Genomic DNA, 16,520 nt, shown 5'->3' with positions numbered 1-16,520 from the left:
GATGCTAAGGAAGTGTACTCCAAATCCAACTTGGGTAGTGGACTTGCAAGATGTTCAAATTAGTGAAGATACTTCTTATATGGAGGAACCTTTCCGAATTCTGGAGGTTGGAGAACATAGGTTCAGAAACAAGGTGATTCCTGCAGTCAAAGTGTGGTGGCAACACCATGGGATAGAACAAGCCACTTGGGAACCTGAGAAAGAAATGAGATGACACTATCCGCAACTTTTCTACTATTTTTAAGGTAATCTCGTTTAAATTTTGGGACGAAATTTCTTTTAGGGGGGTAGAATGTAATGATCAGGTATTTTATGTCACGTTAGCATTTCTATTTTGAAAAGTCTTATTTTGAGTGATGGTTGAAAAGTAAAAAAGAAAAGTGTCTGAAGAACACGTGTTAGTTTTTGATTGGTGAAATTTGGTTTATTGTGTTGGTCAATGAGGCAAGTTGAAAATTTTATGCCATGTCAGCCTTAGGGTAGAAATTTCTTAGGATTTTAGTAATTGAGAATTTCCAGAAAAGAAAAACGAAAACGAAAATGAAAAGTTAATTAATTAAAATTAATTAGAATTAATAAAAAAAATATTAATTAATTAAATTAAATTCCTTATTAATAAAATTGAGAAAATATTAATTTGTGTGTTATAAAAAAAATGAAATGAAATTGGAAATGGAAAATAACCAAATGAAAATAAAGAAAAGAAAAGAAATAAACAAAATGATTAATTGGAGCCTTTGGATTTGTGCCGTGGGCAATGGCTGTAAGTGGGCTTAAAAAGCAAAAACAAAAAAACAAAAATGAAAAGGAATTAATTTGGGCTTGGATGAAATGGGGTTTTAAAATAAAATTGGGAATTAGTTATTGGGTTTTTAAACTTTGGGTTGGGCTTGAGTGGACTGGTGGTAAGTGGATTAAAACAAGGAAATGAAATGGGCTTTGGAAAAAGAAAGGAAAACAGTGGCAGAACGGGTGAGAAAAGGAAGAGGCGGCACTGTGGAGAAATTGCATCTTGCCGGAACTTTGACCGGCCGTTTGGGTGGCCAAACAACCTTCGTTTCGGCTCAGATTTTGAGGAGGTGCTTTACTCGACGAGAGGAACAATCCTACGGTGGCCAATCGTGTTTTTAACGGTTGAATTCTTAGATCTGTAATAGGGGAACCTAACCCTAAAACTTAAATTTAATGTGTTTTCCTTTGAAAAAAATTGTAAATCTTGTCATTATGAGTTAAGTAGGAAATATGGGTATTGTATGAATTTTTCTGGATTATTTGGAATTTTTGTAATTGTGGAAAATTGCTTTTGGTTGATAATTAATTGTTTTGAATTGTTAAAAATTATTAGAAGGGTTGAAAAATTCTGAAATTAGGGTTTAATTTCAAATATGGTGATTTGTGAATTTTTGGACATTGATTAGAATATTTTCAGAATTTTTATGGTGGAAAGTTAGTTAATTTCGAATATTAAAAATTATTAGAAGGGTTGAAAAATTCCGAAATTAGGGTTTAATTTCAAATATAGTGATTTGTGAATTTTTGGGCATTGGTTAGAATATTTTCGGAATTTTTATGGTGGAAAGTTAGTTAATTTATAATATTACAAATTATTAGAATGGTTAAAAATTTCCAAAATTAGGGTTTAATTTCAAAAATAGTGATTTGTGAATTTTTGGGCATTGGTTAGAATATTTTCAGAATTTTTATGGTGGAAAGTTAGTTAATTTCGAATATTAGAAATTATTAGAATGGTTGAAAAATTCCGTAAGTGTGGTATAATTTCAAGTTTATTGATATGCAAATTTTTTAATATTTATTTGGGATATTTTCAAAAATTTTAATGTGGAAAATTATTTTATTGGATTATTGGGGAATGTTGAAATTGTTGAAATTATTGAGGAACTTTGGAATTGTGGCATTCATTTGCATCATGATTATGTGAAAAAAATTATGAAAATTGTGAAAAGTGTATGAAATGGAAAAAAATGAAATAGTGATGAAAAGTGAAAACCCGTGTGAGGCGAATTAAGAAAGGAGAGAGATCCCTAGGGTGAAAGACCCAAAAGTTACCCCGGGAAGACTCTGAATGGGGAGTGTATTTGGGTGCGGACGCGTATCCTTCAGTGAAAACCCGAAAATAATAGTGCATTGTATGATTGTGTGTCACACGTTCATGTGCATTCATTTAATTGTTGAATGTTGTGAAATTGTGTATAATATTAGATATTAAACTATGTGGTTTGATTGATACTGTTGAATTGCTCATGTTGTGTTGAAGTATTATTTTCGTATTCTTTGGAACTTAGTAATTTCCTTAACCCCTTGGGTGTTAGGCATCCTATTGAGCAATGTGGAAATGCTTACTCCTTTTTTGACATATTTTTAGATGCAGATATCACTTCTAAGGATCCACAGGTGGGGCAGAGAGGATTTCAGGATGCTCCTAGAGCAGCCTAGTGGAGCGTGACATTTTCTTTTATTGTGTTTTTTTGGATTTTGGGATTGTTTTAGTAATTATGACTTATGGATTTGTTATGAAGCCTTATTTTGATTAAGTTGTTTAATTGTGAACTTTTATTTTTGGACTATAATGAATATTTATTAAACCTTGTTGTTTTGAGTAGTTTTGGGATATTGTAGTTTATGAGAATTCTAGTGGGATGTATGTGTAAAATAAAAATAAAAATTCAGAGTGTTTTGGTTGACTGCCAGCATGGAATAGGAGGAACCCTTAGGGTCAAACCTTTGACCTGGGGTCACCGGCCAAATTTTGGGTCGCCCGGAATTTGGGTCGTGACACCATAAGCACTATTACAGCTAAGAAACTAAAATCAATGCACAATACAAAATAGTGCGAGAACTCACCGGTTGACAACATAAATCGATGCCATGGTGGCGAACATGGCTAGCATGAGAACCGGAACTTGAGATCTAAAAGTCGAACCAGATAACTGGTGATTCGGTCTCCAACTATCCATTTCATCACTGTGAAGCAAAGAAGACAACAATCTTTAGAGACCTTTCATCAATGGTTGGCCAACTGGGTTGAATTTCGGGTCATTGTTTCTCTTTGACCAATTTTTGGCTCCGAATTTGAAATACACAAGAGTATTTCAGAGAACAAAAGAGAGAATCAGAGCTGGTTGTTGATCTAGGCCTTGTCAGTGATGAGGATGTCAGTGATGGTAGTAATGTAGTTGGAGAAACAATTCTTTTCGACGCCTTAGTGAAAGGAACAATCACTAGATAAACAGAAGGGTTTTATGACTTTGAGAGCCCAAAATCTCTTAGGATCTTACCATAATACTGAGCAGACATTGAAAAGAGGTTACCAATCCGTGTCATGGCGACCACTTGGTAATCTCATATCTTTTTTATTCATACCTTTATAATTGATCTTATTCCTTTGTATCTTTGTCTAATAATCTAAATTAATTTCACCAAAGTCAACAATCAAGATCGGAAGTCAATAGTTACCAATTCAATACCTTAATATTTTCCAATCTTTTAACATGGTGACCACTTACCTCATTACGGTTAGCCTAACATAATTGGGTAATGAATTATAAAAGTCCAACTGACTCTAATAGAGAGAATAAGTTTGATCTATCATATTCTCTTGCCCATATTCCCATATTCATTTTTGCATCTACTCTTAGCATTTCCTTTTTTTGTTATTCATCGACTTGACCATAGGAGATGTGTTGGATGACCACCCAACCATCTTGTGTCTCAAGTTTGGCAAATTGGTTTGCGAAGTAGTTCATGAAGGCATCAATAGGCGAGAGCTTTTTAGATAAGCTCAAAATCTTCTACACCAATAGGTATATAACAATTGCTAAGACTATTTTAACTCTAAGATAAAATATATGTGAATTATGTTCTTACGGAATTTCTATTATTCTATAACCAATAATTTTTGGGTCATATATAGGCATATGTACTTCCCAAATCCACATTTATATTACTAGGAAAGATAACATTGAAGGAAAATAAAGTAAAAAAAATTAAAATAAAGGAACTAAAAAAGATTAACCTCCGCAAATTTTAATAATTTTTTTTTACATTAATAAAGAGGAATCAAGAGTTTGAAAATATATAAATTTTCAAAGAAAACTTTTTACTATTTCATGATTGGTCAGTTAACTTTAAAGAGAGAATAAAATGTAACCATATGCTAGAATTATATGTTCTACTGGACTAGCATAATCAACTAAATTCACCTGTTTATGGAATATATATGGTAAACTATATTGGTTGTACATGGTATTGTTTTGGGCCATGATGGGATGGACATGATTTAATGTCTTGTGGAGAGGCCCATAGCTTCACCTTGCTCATAAATGTTTTAGTTGAGCCATTGAGATGAATTATGGGCCTTTAGTCCATAATTTTATCATGGAAAAAATGAAATAAAATAAGATATAGCTAAAATTTAGGTAGTAAAAAATGAAGTATTTTTAAATTATTTAATTTTTATATTGAAGTTTTTTTTTTTTTTTTTTTACTTTTTCCTTTTTCTTTTTCTTTTTTTACATTTTCTTTTGATTTTCTAGGAACTAAACAATTCACTTGTCTTAACAAGAAAAAATAAAAATTCAAAGGGTTAATTAACTTTGGACCATTAAGTAAATAAATTCCAGATTTAATCAATTTTCTTTTAACAAAATAAATTTGATTACTCCACAAAAGTCGAATTACTGTTAAATATTTCGATTAGGTTACAAAAGTCAAATTATTATTAAATATATATTAATGATTTATATTAATATTTTAAAAATAAACAATTGAATAAATATGAAATGTTACCTAATTGTGGTTCACTAGTTTGTCTAATCAATACGATGGTTCAATTATAATCAACTTGTGATATCTGTATAAATAAAATTACAAAATCATAATATATTTATATAGATTTTAATATTTCTAATTTTATTAAATAATTATATTATATTATTTAATTATTAAAAAATATGTTACATATGAAAAAATAAAATTTTATTGGTTGATTTTAGCTACTTCCAATGGCTATTTATTATATTGATCGATTTATTATCTTAGTGTATTTTTTACCTATATTATTTTCATATTTATTATCTTATTCATGAATGTATATTTATTTTAAATATCCATCTTCTTGTTAATATTGTAAATCAATGATATAACAAAAGAAGAAGTTGGTCTATTAGTATTGTTTGGACCATTAATTGGACCACCGAACCCAAGTGTAAAAGCACACACATGGAAAGATTTGAGTTTGAAAGTATCTTAATACACTTGCCTCAAGTATCTCTCAAATTAAAATAAAATAATGATATACATGTGGACAAGACAAAAGATGAAGACTTTTTCCTTAGATTTTTTTCTCCCTTGGACAATGACTCAAAACTTTAAAGATTTGGTAGTTGACATATGTTACAGTAAAAAGTCTCTTACACAATTTTATTTTATTTTGACGAGAACTTAACTTGGAAGGCTTTGGTAATTAATAATCGGGCCAGCTATGATTTTAACTTGCAGCATGTCTATCCATTCAAAAACTTTGATAAATCTAAAGTCTTGTCTGTTAACTTGATGAAACACAAGATACTTTACTATCTGCTTTTGAGTCAAACAAGCAATCACATTTTCCTAGTGTTTTCATTATTATTTTTCTTGCAATGTTGGTTGAATGCGGTAGACGACGTTGGCCCATATATGGCCGAAAGGTCTTTGCTCCTTAATTTTTTGAGCTGGTTTATATGAAGACTTACTATTAAATAAATCCAACAAAAGACTCTAATGGTATCTACCTATAAAGAAATACTGTCTTTGCTGTGATCTAGCATTAACAATGGCGACCAGGAAAACCTTCATCCTATTTCTTGTCCTTCTTTTGCTTCCTTTATTTCTCGAATTTTTCTTACTTGAAGCCCTTGTGATCAATTCCACTGATGGTGATAGGGACGTGGTTTGCATTGAGATGGAGCGGAAAGCCCTTCTTAAATTAAAAGGTGGTCTGGAAGATCCTTCAGGTCGGCTTTCTTCTTGGGTTGGTGGAGATTGTTGCAAATGGCAAGGCGTGGATTGCAATAATGAGACAGGACATGTTATAAAGCTAGACCTCAAAAACCCTTATCAATCCGATGAAGCAGCATTTCCCTTGTCTCGTTTAATTGGCCAGATAAGTGATTCCTTGCTTGACTTGAAATATTTGAATTACCTGGATTTGTCTAAAAATGAATTGAGCGGCCTGATCCCTGATTCAATAGGAAACCTTGACCACTTAAGATATCTTGATCTTAGTGACAACTCAATCTCGGGTTCAATTCCAGCATCCATTGGAAGGCTGTTGTTGTTGGAGGAATTGAACCTCTCTCACAACGGAATGAATGGGACCATCCCAGAAAGTATAGGACAACTGAAAGAGCTCCTTAGCTTAACACTTGATTGGAATCCTTGGAAGGGGAGGGTATCCGAAATTCACTTCATGGGTCTTATAAAACTGGAATATTTCTCCTCATACTTATCACCGGCTACAAACAACTCTCTGGTTTTCGATATTACAAGTGACTGGATTCCTCCTTTCAGTCTCAAGGTTATCAGAATCGGCAACTGCATACTGTCTCAAACATTCCCTTCCTGGCTCGGAACTCAGAAGGAACTTTACCGAATAATCCTCCGTAATGTTGGGATTTCAGACACTATACCAGAATGGCTTTGGAAGTTGTCTCCACAGCTTGGGTGGTTAGATCTTTCCAGGAACCAATTGAGGGGAAAACCTCCCAGCCCCTTATCCTTCAGCACATCGCATGGATGGAGTATGGCAGATTTAAGTTTCAACCGCTTAGAGGGTCCACTCCCACTTTGGTATAATTTGACATATCTTGTTTTGGGGAACAATTTTTTTTCAGGTCCAGTTCCCTCCAATATTGGGGAATTGTCAAGTTTGAGAGTCCTGGTTGTTTCGGGGAACTTGTTGAATGGGACCATCCCATCATCATTAACTAACCTGAAGAATTTGAGGATTATTGATCTCTCAAATAACCATTTATCTGGAAAGATTCCCAATCATTGGAATGATATGGAAATGCTTGGCATCATTGATCTATCCAAGAACAGACTGTATGGCGAGATTCCAAGTTCCATATGTTCAATCCATGTAATTTACTTTTTGAAACTGGGCAACAACAATCTTTCTGGGGAACTCTCTCCAAGCTTACAAAACTGCAGTCTGTACTCCCTTGATCTTGGAAATAACAGGTTTTCAGGTGAGATACCCAAATGGATCGGAGAAAGAATGTCATCACTGAAGCAGCTACGCCTACGAGGCAACATGCTGACCGGAAATATTCCTGAACAACTATGTGGGCTTTCTGATCTCCGCATTTTGGACCTTGCACTTAATAATCTATCAGGATCCATCCCTCCATGCTTAGGCCATTTGAGTGCTATGAATCGTGTGACCTTATTAGGTCCTTCTCCAGATTACCAATATACTGATTATTATTACTACAGGGAGGGAATGGAGCTAGTTGTGAAGGGAAAAGAAATGGAATTTGAGAGGATACTTTCAATTGTGAAGTTGATAGACCTTTCTAGGAATAACTTATCGGGAGAGATTCCACATGGGATTACAAATCTCTCAACCTTGGGTACCTTGAATTTGTCCCGAAACCAATTGACTGGAAAGATACCTGAGAATATTGGAGCCATGCAAGGGCTAGAAACTCTTGACCTCTCATGCAACTGCCTGTCAGGCCCAATTCCTCCGACCATGTCTTCTATAACCTCATTGAACCATTTGAACCTATCGCATAACCGCCTGTCAGGACCAATTCCAACAACCAACCAGTTCTCGACATTCAACGATCCATCCATTTATGAGGCGAACCTAGGACTTTTTGGGCCTCCATTGTCAACCAACTGCTCCACTCTAAATGATCAAGATCACAAAGTTGAGGAGGAAGATGAAGATGAAGATGAATGGGACATGTCATGGTTCTTCATAAGCATGGGATTGGGCTTTCCGGTGGGATTTTGGGTTGTATGTGGCAGTTTGGTTCTAAAGAAGTCTTGGAGGCAGGCATATTTCCAGTTCATTGATGAAACCACAGATAGGTTATATGTCTTCACTACAGTGAATGTGGCTCGTCTGAAAAGGAAGATGAAAGCAAATGGAGTTCATGACTAAAAAGGTGAAATATCTTACATCACTTCCCATTCTTTTTCTTTTTTTTTTTCTTCCTTGTTTGTTTTTAATTTCATTGTATTTTTTGGTGTGTCATGATTATCATCACAATGAATTCAACTCTTTTGCAGAGGGTGATGAGGTTTCAAAATAACAAACATCATACAAAAAGAAGGTAAGATGAATTTCATTACAATGTAATGTAAGGCCATCTCTGTTTAGGTACATATTTGTTAGCTATTAATCTTTTTATACTTGTATTTTATTATATGATTTCTTAAATTTTTGAATTGGAAATAATGATTTATATTTACAAAAGAAATTGAATTGTAGTCTTGTTGGACTTAGATTTTACTAAAAGTATATTGCTTTAAATGTTCAGATCATGTTATAGTAAGAGACATATTTTTAGACCCTTCAACCATGCATATGAATATAAGTTGTTTCTCTTTCCTTACTACAATTAAGTTCCTAAATACAATGCATAGGGTAATCAATTTCTTAGTTTGAGTCATTAGAAAGAGGATTGAGGAAGTTTATAATTGGGTTCAACTCTTTGAAGTTGTAGAATGCGATTTTCATAGGGAAGATTAAGATACATGAAATTTTTTCCAAGGTTGTATTCCAAAAAAATATGCAAGCAAGCAACTATGGTTATAGATTGTTATAGGTTGTTAGTTGAAACACTAAATTTATTGACAAATATACTCATTTGAGTATGGTTAATACCATAAGTATGAAAACTACAAGAATTTAAATAGTCTCTATAACCAAGTTTGTTAATTAATTAATTATATAATAATAATAATAATAACAATGAACATGCTATTTATATTCCATGATGAAAATCTAAATGTTGTTTAAATTGAAACTAATTATGTATATTTACTTGTTTCAGATTGAATACAATGATGAATTCTTAGTGCTAATGAAGATTTCTTTGGTACGAGTTTCTGAGAACTTATCTTTGAAATGTTGGCAAGCAATTATTTTTCTTTAGGTAGGTTTGTTATTTGTAAACTGTCATTTAAGTAAGAAAAGTTGTAATATTAAGTTGGATACTCAACCTACTTTTGATATTTTAGAGTCATCTATGCCTTAAAATTATCCTTTCAACTTCTATGTTTATGATAATTTGGTAGTTGATTATCACTAAGTACCAGTCAGAAATTTTTGTCCATTATTGATTCAAATATATTTTTGGTATAAGCTTCAAGTGATTGAGCTAACTGTACATTATTGAAAAAGATGGCAAACCTAATTACTAACATCAGTGTTCATCACCTCTAGTCAGTATTGAAATGTCTTTTTTATCGGTGAAATTTCCCCTATATTTCAGTTATCGGTGAAGCTCGATTCGATATTGAGGACGGATAATCGATTGGAAGGAATTTCGCTCTTTTTCTGAAATTATAGCCAAAATATCGGTTTTTGCAGATTTTTCGGGAAATCTCCCGATATTTCTGTCGGTCAACGCGCTGGCTTCGGTCAAAGTGTAGCTCCGCTCCCCTCAAAATTAATTTTTCACTATAGCATGGGCGTTGGGGTTTGATGAAATTGGGATTGTTGAAGAAGAAGAAGAGGAGATACAAGATCGCTTGCTCGACTGGGTGGTGGGTCCAGAAGAAGGGGATGCTAAGGATGCCTCCGCCCGCTTGGGGCTCCGAGTTTTCATGCAAAAGCCCCCACCCCTCTAATCGAACGGTTGCTAGCCACCGGAAAAGCGGCGATCAAACGACACCCGATCCACGATTCTCCACCATCTTCTAAACCCCACTAACAAAAACAATCCCCAAGATTCAATCTTTCCCTCCCCACCTCAACCACACAAAAACCCCATATCACAAACCCTAGATTCCTCCCAACCCAGACACCAATCAGCTCCCACAACACCAAAACCCCCCAAATCACAAACCTTAGACTCCCCCACCCAAACTCCCCCTGATTCAAACAAACTACTGGGTAATTCTTAAGCTAATTGAGCATAGGTTCCGATTCACAAACAAAGGTAAGTCCCCAAGAAAGAGAAATAAAACAATACAAAGAATGAGAGACAAATAGAAACCCTAGCTATCATTCTTCAATAAAGAACAATAGAGACTATTTTCCAACTTTTCATTCACATACCCGACATGTATAAACCCATATATATATATATATATATATAGCGCTATAAACATAGATAAGTTTATGTGATTTTTCAGGCATGTACCACGTTTGACCGTCGTTGACCCGCGTTGATCATGTGATATATTAGGGAAAAATCGACGATTTATTGTCAATTTTTTGGGATTTCTCGCGAAATTTTGGTGGACATTTCTCCATGAAATATCGTATCAATACCCTCCGATACATGATATATTGTCGACATATCGCGATATTTTCCTCCTTGTATATAATATATGAAATTGTGAATAAAGATCAAAGGTGGGTTTGATTTGCATGGATGGCAATGAATACTTCTCCCACAAAAGGCATCTTTATTGGGTAATGGTTTTGAATATTTTATATAAATCAATTTAATTTTTATTTAAAATGTAATAAAACATCTTTCAATAAAAGTATTTTTAAAATTTTAAAATAAATGAATACAAATATATTAAAAGAATTTAAGCATACAAAATAACTTTAATATGTGTGTTATTCTTTATTTTATCATTTTTTTGAAAGTTTTTTAAAGCATTTTCATGAATTTTAAAACAAGATCTATATTTTTATCAAAATGTCCACCGATATTTATTCGATATTTTCGATATATCTGTAAAATTTAAGTATCGATATATTTGTATTTACTGATATTTCAAACTTTGCCTCTAGTTGTAAAATATTTACCAAATAATGTGTTTTCTCTTCATTTGGTTTAACAAAATATGGCCTAACAACATTGGTATAATATAATAGCAACACTTTAAAATAAACTTATTATAAATATAAGAAATGTTTTACTTAAACCATGGATCATATAATGTATGCGATCATTGTTTTTCTCAAGGAGTGTATGCAAACTTATTTTTTGGAAACCCCACTTTTGAGTACTCAACCACGAGGTAAGTGCACTTGAGTGCTTGTTATTGGGTACTCTCAAGCAATACTTGAGTGCTCCAAGCCATGAAAGCTAGATTCAAGTGCTTGAGCACTCGATCTCCTAAATCTTTTTCAATTAAAAGTTATTATTCTTTTCATAACTCTCTATACTTGTGCTATCCAATCTCTAGTTAACTCTAAATAATCTTGTATCTTTAATGAAGGGTAAGTTACAGGAGGGTAAGTTACAGGAAAATATATAAAGTCTCAAACTAGAATGAATGAACAAAATTCCAACAAAATTAAGCTTGTAAATATTTTTTTCTATTAATTGAAGTCATGAACTAAGAAACTTATGATCATCTTTTAGGTTTACTATATTATCCATAATATAAATCTAAATCTTGTTTAAATTAAAGTTAATTATGTTTATTTATATGTTTTAGATTGAAACAGGGAGCTCGTCATGGTTAATGAAATTTTCTTTTGATACTAATATTTGAGAAATCTGTTTGAAATATTTGTCCATAACTATATTTATTTAGGATATTCTATTATTTATAAATACTATTATTTGAATGAGAGAAGATTTAATATTAAGTTTTAGACTTAGCCCACATTTGAACCCTTAAGATAATCTATGCATTGAAAATGTTCTTTCAACTTTTATTATTTATATATTGACTTTTTTTTATACATTTTTTTTACAACAAAAAATAGTAATATTTTTCAGTAGAAATTTTTATATCAATCACCTTATATCTTTAAAAATCACTATAAATTTTGAAATTTGAAGTAACGTAAGTTTCAATAAAAAAATTATATTTTATATTGAAGTTAGTTTCATTTTTTATTTTTAAAAACAAAAATTAACTACATACAAGTGCAAACTAGCTGATGCTAACCCAAAATCTCATAACATGGTTACCACATGTCTAACATGATTGGCAGGCAAATTATAAAAGCCCCTACATGTCACGCCCCAAAACCCACTCCGAGGGCATGACGGTCATTTCACACCTCAAGCCCAAAGGCTCAAAGTGGAAACGACATGAACATTTGTATTGTAACTGGAAAAAAATGTACCAATTACCAAATTCCTATTCAAAGTAGTAGGACAAAATTCTAAAGTCTCCGAGCATCAACTTTTTTAAAAAAAAAACTAACACATCAACTAGAGTGTTATTGTCCAAATAACTCCAAATTCAAATAATTTAAATGAAAAAAAATAAATTTTAACATCTAAACAATATCCAAAATAAAGTTTGAACCAAAATCCTAACAAAGAAAAAATTTCTCTTGCCTAGCCATCACTCCTCGCCCAAACTGATATACTTATTTTCATAAAAAACTTTTGAGTTCGAAATACTAATATATTCAAACTTTTCAACAAACTTTATCATATCTATTTCAAAACAATTTCTCATCAAAACCAAATCAAATACATTCAAAATATCTTACTCTGGTTATCAAATAACAAATGATGCCCAATTAAATGGGACTTCATAAATGAGTGACTAGTTTCAAATTTGTTCCATTTAAGGTGAACAAAACCAAAAGTCAACAATTATAACCCGTTGACTAGGGGCCATAAGGTCAACTATTATAACCCGTTGACTAGGGCCATATAATATCAATTATTATAACTCGTTGATTAGGGCCATAGAAATGTCAACAATTATAACCCGTTGACTAGGGCCATAAGAACCAGAGTCAAACACTTTATTTCATTAATTCAAACTTGCAAAACAAAATATCATATCTCCAAAAATTTTCACTTTTCATAAATAAACAAAGAAGATTCTCAAATATACTTTCCATACAAAACACATATTTGATCCATGCAAAAAGATAAAAATAATACTTTTACACTTTTCAAAATACAATATAAAAAGGAAATTATTTTCTTCTGTAAAAATCTGCATTAATTTCTCTTATCTTGAAAAAGCACTCAAAATCTTGAAGTATTTAACTCTGAAGAATTTCCTCTTCACCAAATATAATATCATACACAATATTGATTATTGATTATTCATCCAAACATATAAATTTGAAAATCTTAAAAATATTTATTTAGTAATGGGATCCTAATTAATTTCTCATATTAATATTATTACCATCCAATATTATTTTCAACTTCCTAAACAATAATTTATTTCCTTTTTTCTAACTTATCTAAAATAAATCTTTTAAGAATATTTATTTGCATTAAACTATTATTACTATAATTTAAATCTCCTACCGAAACTTAACAAATACTCCATGCAATTCTTTTTTCTTTTTTTTTTTCAACATGTCAAATCCTTCCTACGCTTCTTTCATCATTTTTTTTTCTCTAAAGTCAAAACTTTTAACCTCCATAATCACAATTTTATGTAATTTTCATATCCAAAACTATATAATTTAATTTTTTTTTTCTAAATCTATTCATTTGAGTAATCAAAATTTATTGATCTCCATTAATAAATCAAACTATGTTCATAAGTTTTTAATCTTTTTGTTCTAGAAATTAATTAAACGAACTCTAATCAAAATTGAGATATTCCAAATAATATCTAAAGTGTTTAAAACTAATTAACAAATATAAAATATTAATTTAAAGATTAAAAATCTTACCTGAAAATTTGATTTTCAAACCCTAAACCTTCAAACCTTCAACCATATGCTCTCTGATCTTTCTGATCTCTGTGTAAAAGGGTTTTCTGAATAGAGAAGATAGAAAAAACCTAATATATATATATAGGGATTTTAAATACGAAAAGACCTTTTTACCCTTATTAAATTACTCTAATTAATTAATAATTTCTAAATTACGATTTTTACCCCTAAATTGGGTTTGGGGCATTACACTACAAGCCTCCAATAGAGAGAATTAGAGTTTATTTAGTAGTGATTTTAGGAAGGCTTCTAATTTCTTTAATTAATACTTAAAAATTTTCATCTTTCAAGTATTAAAAAAACTTAAAAACGCTTTTTAAAATTATTGTCAAACATACTTTAAGTTAGTTTAGAAATGATTTTGAAAACTATTCTAAAAAAAATAGTTTCTGAAAACAGTTTTAAAAAACAATTCTTTGAGATTTATATGATAAAAGCTTGTTTGAGAATTTTGAAATATTTTTAACCTATTTTTTGCTTTCAAATTTTTTTTTAAAAAAAAAGTTTTGTAGGTAGCATTTTATTTTTAATTATTCTTCATATTTATCTTATTATTTTAAAAAAAAAATAATCCTAGAAAACAATTAAAAACAACTAAAATATGTTCTTATAAAAATCTTTTTTTTTTTTAAGAACAAAAACTTTTCTATTTTTAAAAATAAAAAATTGTTTACTATTTTCTTATTGTCAAACAAGATTTTCTTATTTTCAATTCTCAAAAATAAAAGAATATTTTTTTATAACCATTAACAAAGAGTTGTGGAGTACATGCGTTGCAAGTTCATGCAATCATACACGAGGCAAGAGTGTTACACGCTACAAGAAGTTAAGTTCATAGCTGCGAAGGCCATTGGAATGCAGATAAATCCTATAGTTGCACCCACCAGTAAAAAACACAAGAAGTTGTGAAGCTATCCCTGCGGTCATGTTGTTTCCTCAACTAAAAGTTGAGACACATTTAGTCTCAACTTTTCCTTAACAAATATGGATGCCACTTTTCCTTGTCCGCTCCCATAGGTTATTATGTGGACACAGCTTATGTTTGCCCACAACTGAAGTCTTGATTTTTTTTTTTTTCCAAATATTTTAATTAAAATTCTCATTTCAAAATTGAAGAGGTCATACCACTTTTTCCAGTATATATTTTCTATTACCTATATTAAACTTTAGTTGAAGCAACAAAATTATAATTTCCAATATTGTATAATCCGAATATATATATAACCTGCATAATCAAATAATAATCCCAAATACAAAGTTCTGCTGTCAAAGAACAAGGAAACTTCAATAAATAAATAAATAAATAAATAAAAATTTATCTCCTCCAATACTAAGGTCTAACTAAAATTTAGTCTTCAGAGACTGATCTGCTGCTTTGAACTCGCCAAATATTGATGATAGTCCCCTTTCTTGAAACAACCAAACTTTGAAATTACTTGAAAAATCAAATTAAATAAACTGCACTAATCTCAAACAAAGTTTGGTTTCTTTCTTGGGTTTCAATTTCCAACTCCTTATCCTTTTACCATCTTTCCTTAACAAAATTCTTTTTTTCTACAAAAAAGAGAGAAGATCAAAGTTGAGACACATTTAGTCTCAAAGCATAAAAAGAGTAAAAAACTATGCCTAACTAATCAAAACCCATGTTTCCATATCACATAGTTAGAACTCCACAACAATCAACCAAAAGCAGAAAATTCCACAACCTTGTCCCTTCAAAGGGCAGCATGGTGTTGTAAGCCATTGCATGAGACATCCTTGAAAAAGATAGAACAATACAATCTTAGATTAAGTTTTGGATAGACAAATGACCTAAATCTAAGCATTTAATATGAAAACAAAAGTTAAGTTCGGGAAATGTTTGTTATCCTCTCAAGCCTACTACAGTAGGATAGTGCAAACATAAGACAGGGTTGTGAAAGAAGTGGTCAATCCATTATTTCTGCTCCTAATAATGGGGTAACAAATGGGGTACTCTGAAGGATATGTACAATCATGTGACTGTCATTTTCCATGTGTAAATGCAGAAGAGCTATATACTTGGAGGAATTTATACAAAATAAATAGGGCAACAAATGATATGCTTATGCATAGAACACAATTCCAATAAAAGCTAGTTTTGAGATTTCTTTTTTATTGTGGGGTTGGGTGGAGTAGAGAGGAGGTGGGATTAATTTGATTTCGCTCAGTAAACATTTCTCAGTTTGAATGTGATCATGCTAAGAATGAAGCACCTAGTGGACAGGCATGTGTGAAATAGTAGTCTTTGGAGGGGAGCTTCTTAATGCTTCTGAGAGATTAATACTCGGTGCCAAACATTGAAAAGGATCCTCGACAGACAACCACCAGCGTCTTCCTTCCAGAGGTCTGTTTGTGGACTAAAAGATATCTTCCAAATGATTCTGAGTAAATGCCACCCAACCCTCATATGATAACTTGTCCACTCCACCAGCATATAAATTTGCTAAATGTATCTTCAGCCAATGTAAGCCTGACTTCCTGAAAAGGCATCCCTAAGCAAACTCCAGGATTTCTCGGCACAAATCAGAGCTGAGATGGTTAAAATATGGGTGCATGGGGTAGGCAAATTAAGTGTAACGGATGGCAAAAATATGATAGAATGATAACTTGTTTAAATGCCTAAAAAACTTCAGGAATGGTGCTCTGACTC

General features: G+C 31.7%; 2 protein-coding genes across 5 annotated transcripts in view; one reads left to right on the top strand and one right to left on the bottom strand.

Annotated features, from left to right (window-relative positions):
- The first annotated feature begins 5,842 nt into the window (after positions 1-5,842).
- On the top strand, positions 5,843-9,323 carry LOC117918149 (receptor-like protein 46). Of its 2 annotated transcripts, none has more exons than XR_004651830.1 (3): positions 5,843-8,174; positions 8,288-8,342; positions 9,066-9,323. XR_004651830.1 is itself a non-coding variant. In XM_034834668.1 (3 exons), exon 1 carries the CDS (start codon positions 5,960-5,962, stop codon positions 8,168-8,170), a length of 2,211 nt encoding a protein of 736 aa, XP_034690559.1. In that variant the 5' UTR covers positions 5,843-5,959; the 3' UTR covers positions 8,171-8,174; positions 8,299-8,342; positions 9,066-9,323. The 2 variants fall into 2 exon arrangements, 1 of the variants encoding a protein (XP_034690559.1); XM_034834668.1 differs by having other exon boundaries at positions 8,299-8,342.
- A 5,744-nt stretch (positions 9,324-15,067) lies between these two features.
- The window catches only part of LOC117914063 (DNA-directed RNA polymerase 1B, mitochondrial-like), a 15,295-nt gene continuing 13,842 nt past the window's right edge, over positions 15,068-16,520 (bottom strand). For 2 of the 3 annotated variants that reach the window (XR_004651268.1, XR_004651281.1), the window contains one exon: positions 15,068-15,606. The gene's annotated coding sequence lies outside the window, so the exon portion shown is untranslated. The other variant, XR_004651262.1, reaches the window with a different exon arrangement.

The sequence above is a fragment of the Vitis riparia genome, chromosome 1, assembly GCF_004353265.1.
Source record: "Vitis riparia cultivar Riparia Gloire de Montpellier isolate 1030 chromosome 1, EGFV_Vit.rip_1.0, whole genome shotgun sequence".
Taxonomy (NCBI): Eukaryota; Viridiplantae; Streptophyta; class Magnoliopsida; order Vitales; family Vitaceae; genus Vitis; species Vitis riparia.
This window is presented reverse-complemented; position numbering and strand designations above follow the sequence as displayed.

What these genes read in the sequence shown, in the direction of transcription:
- LOC117918149 (XM_034834668.1), top strand. Translation starts at nt 5,960, where the DNA reads ATGGAGCGGAAAGCCCTTCTTAAATTAAAAGGTGGTCTGGAAGATCCT.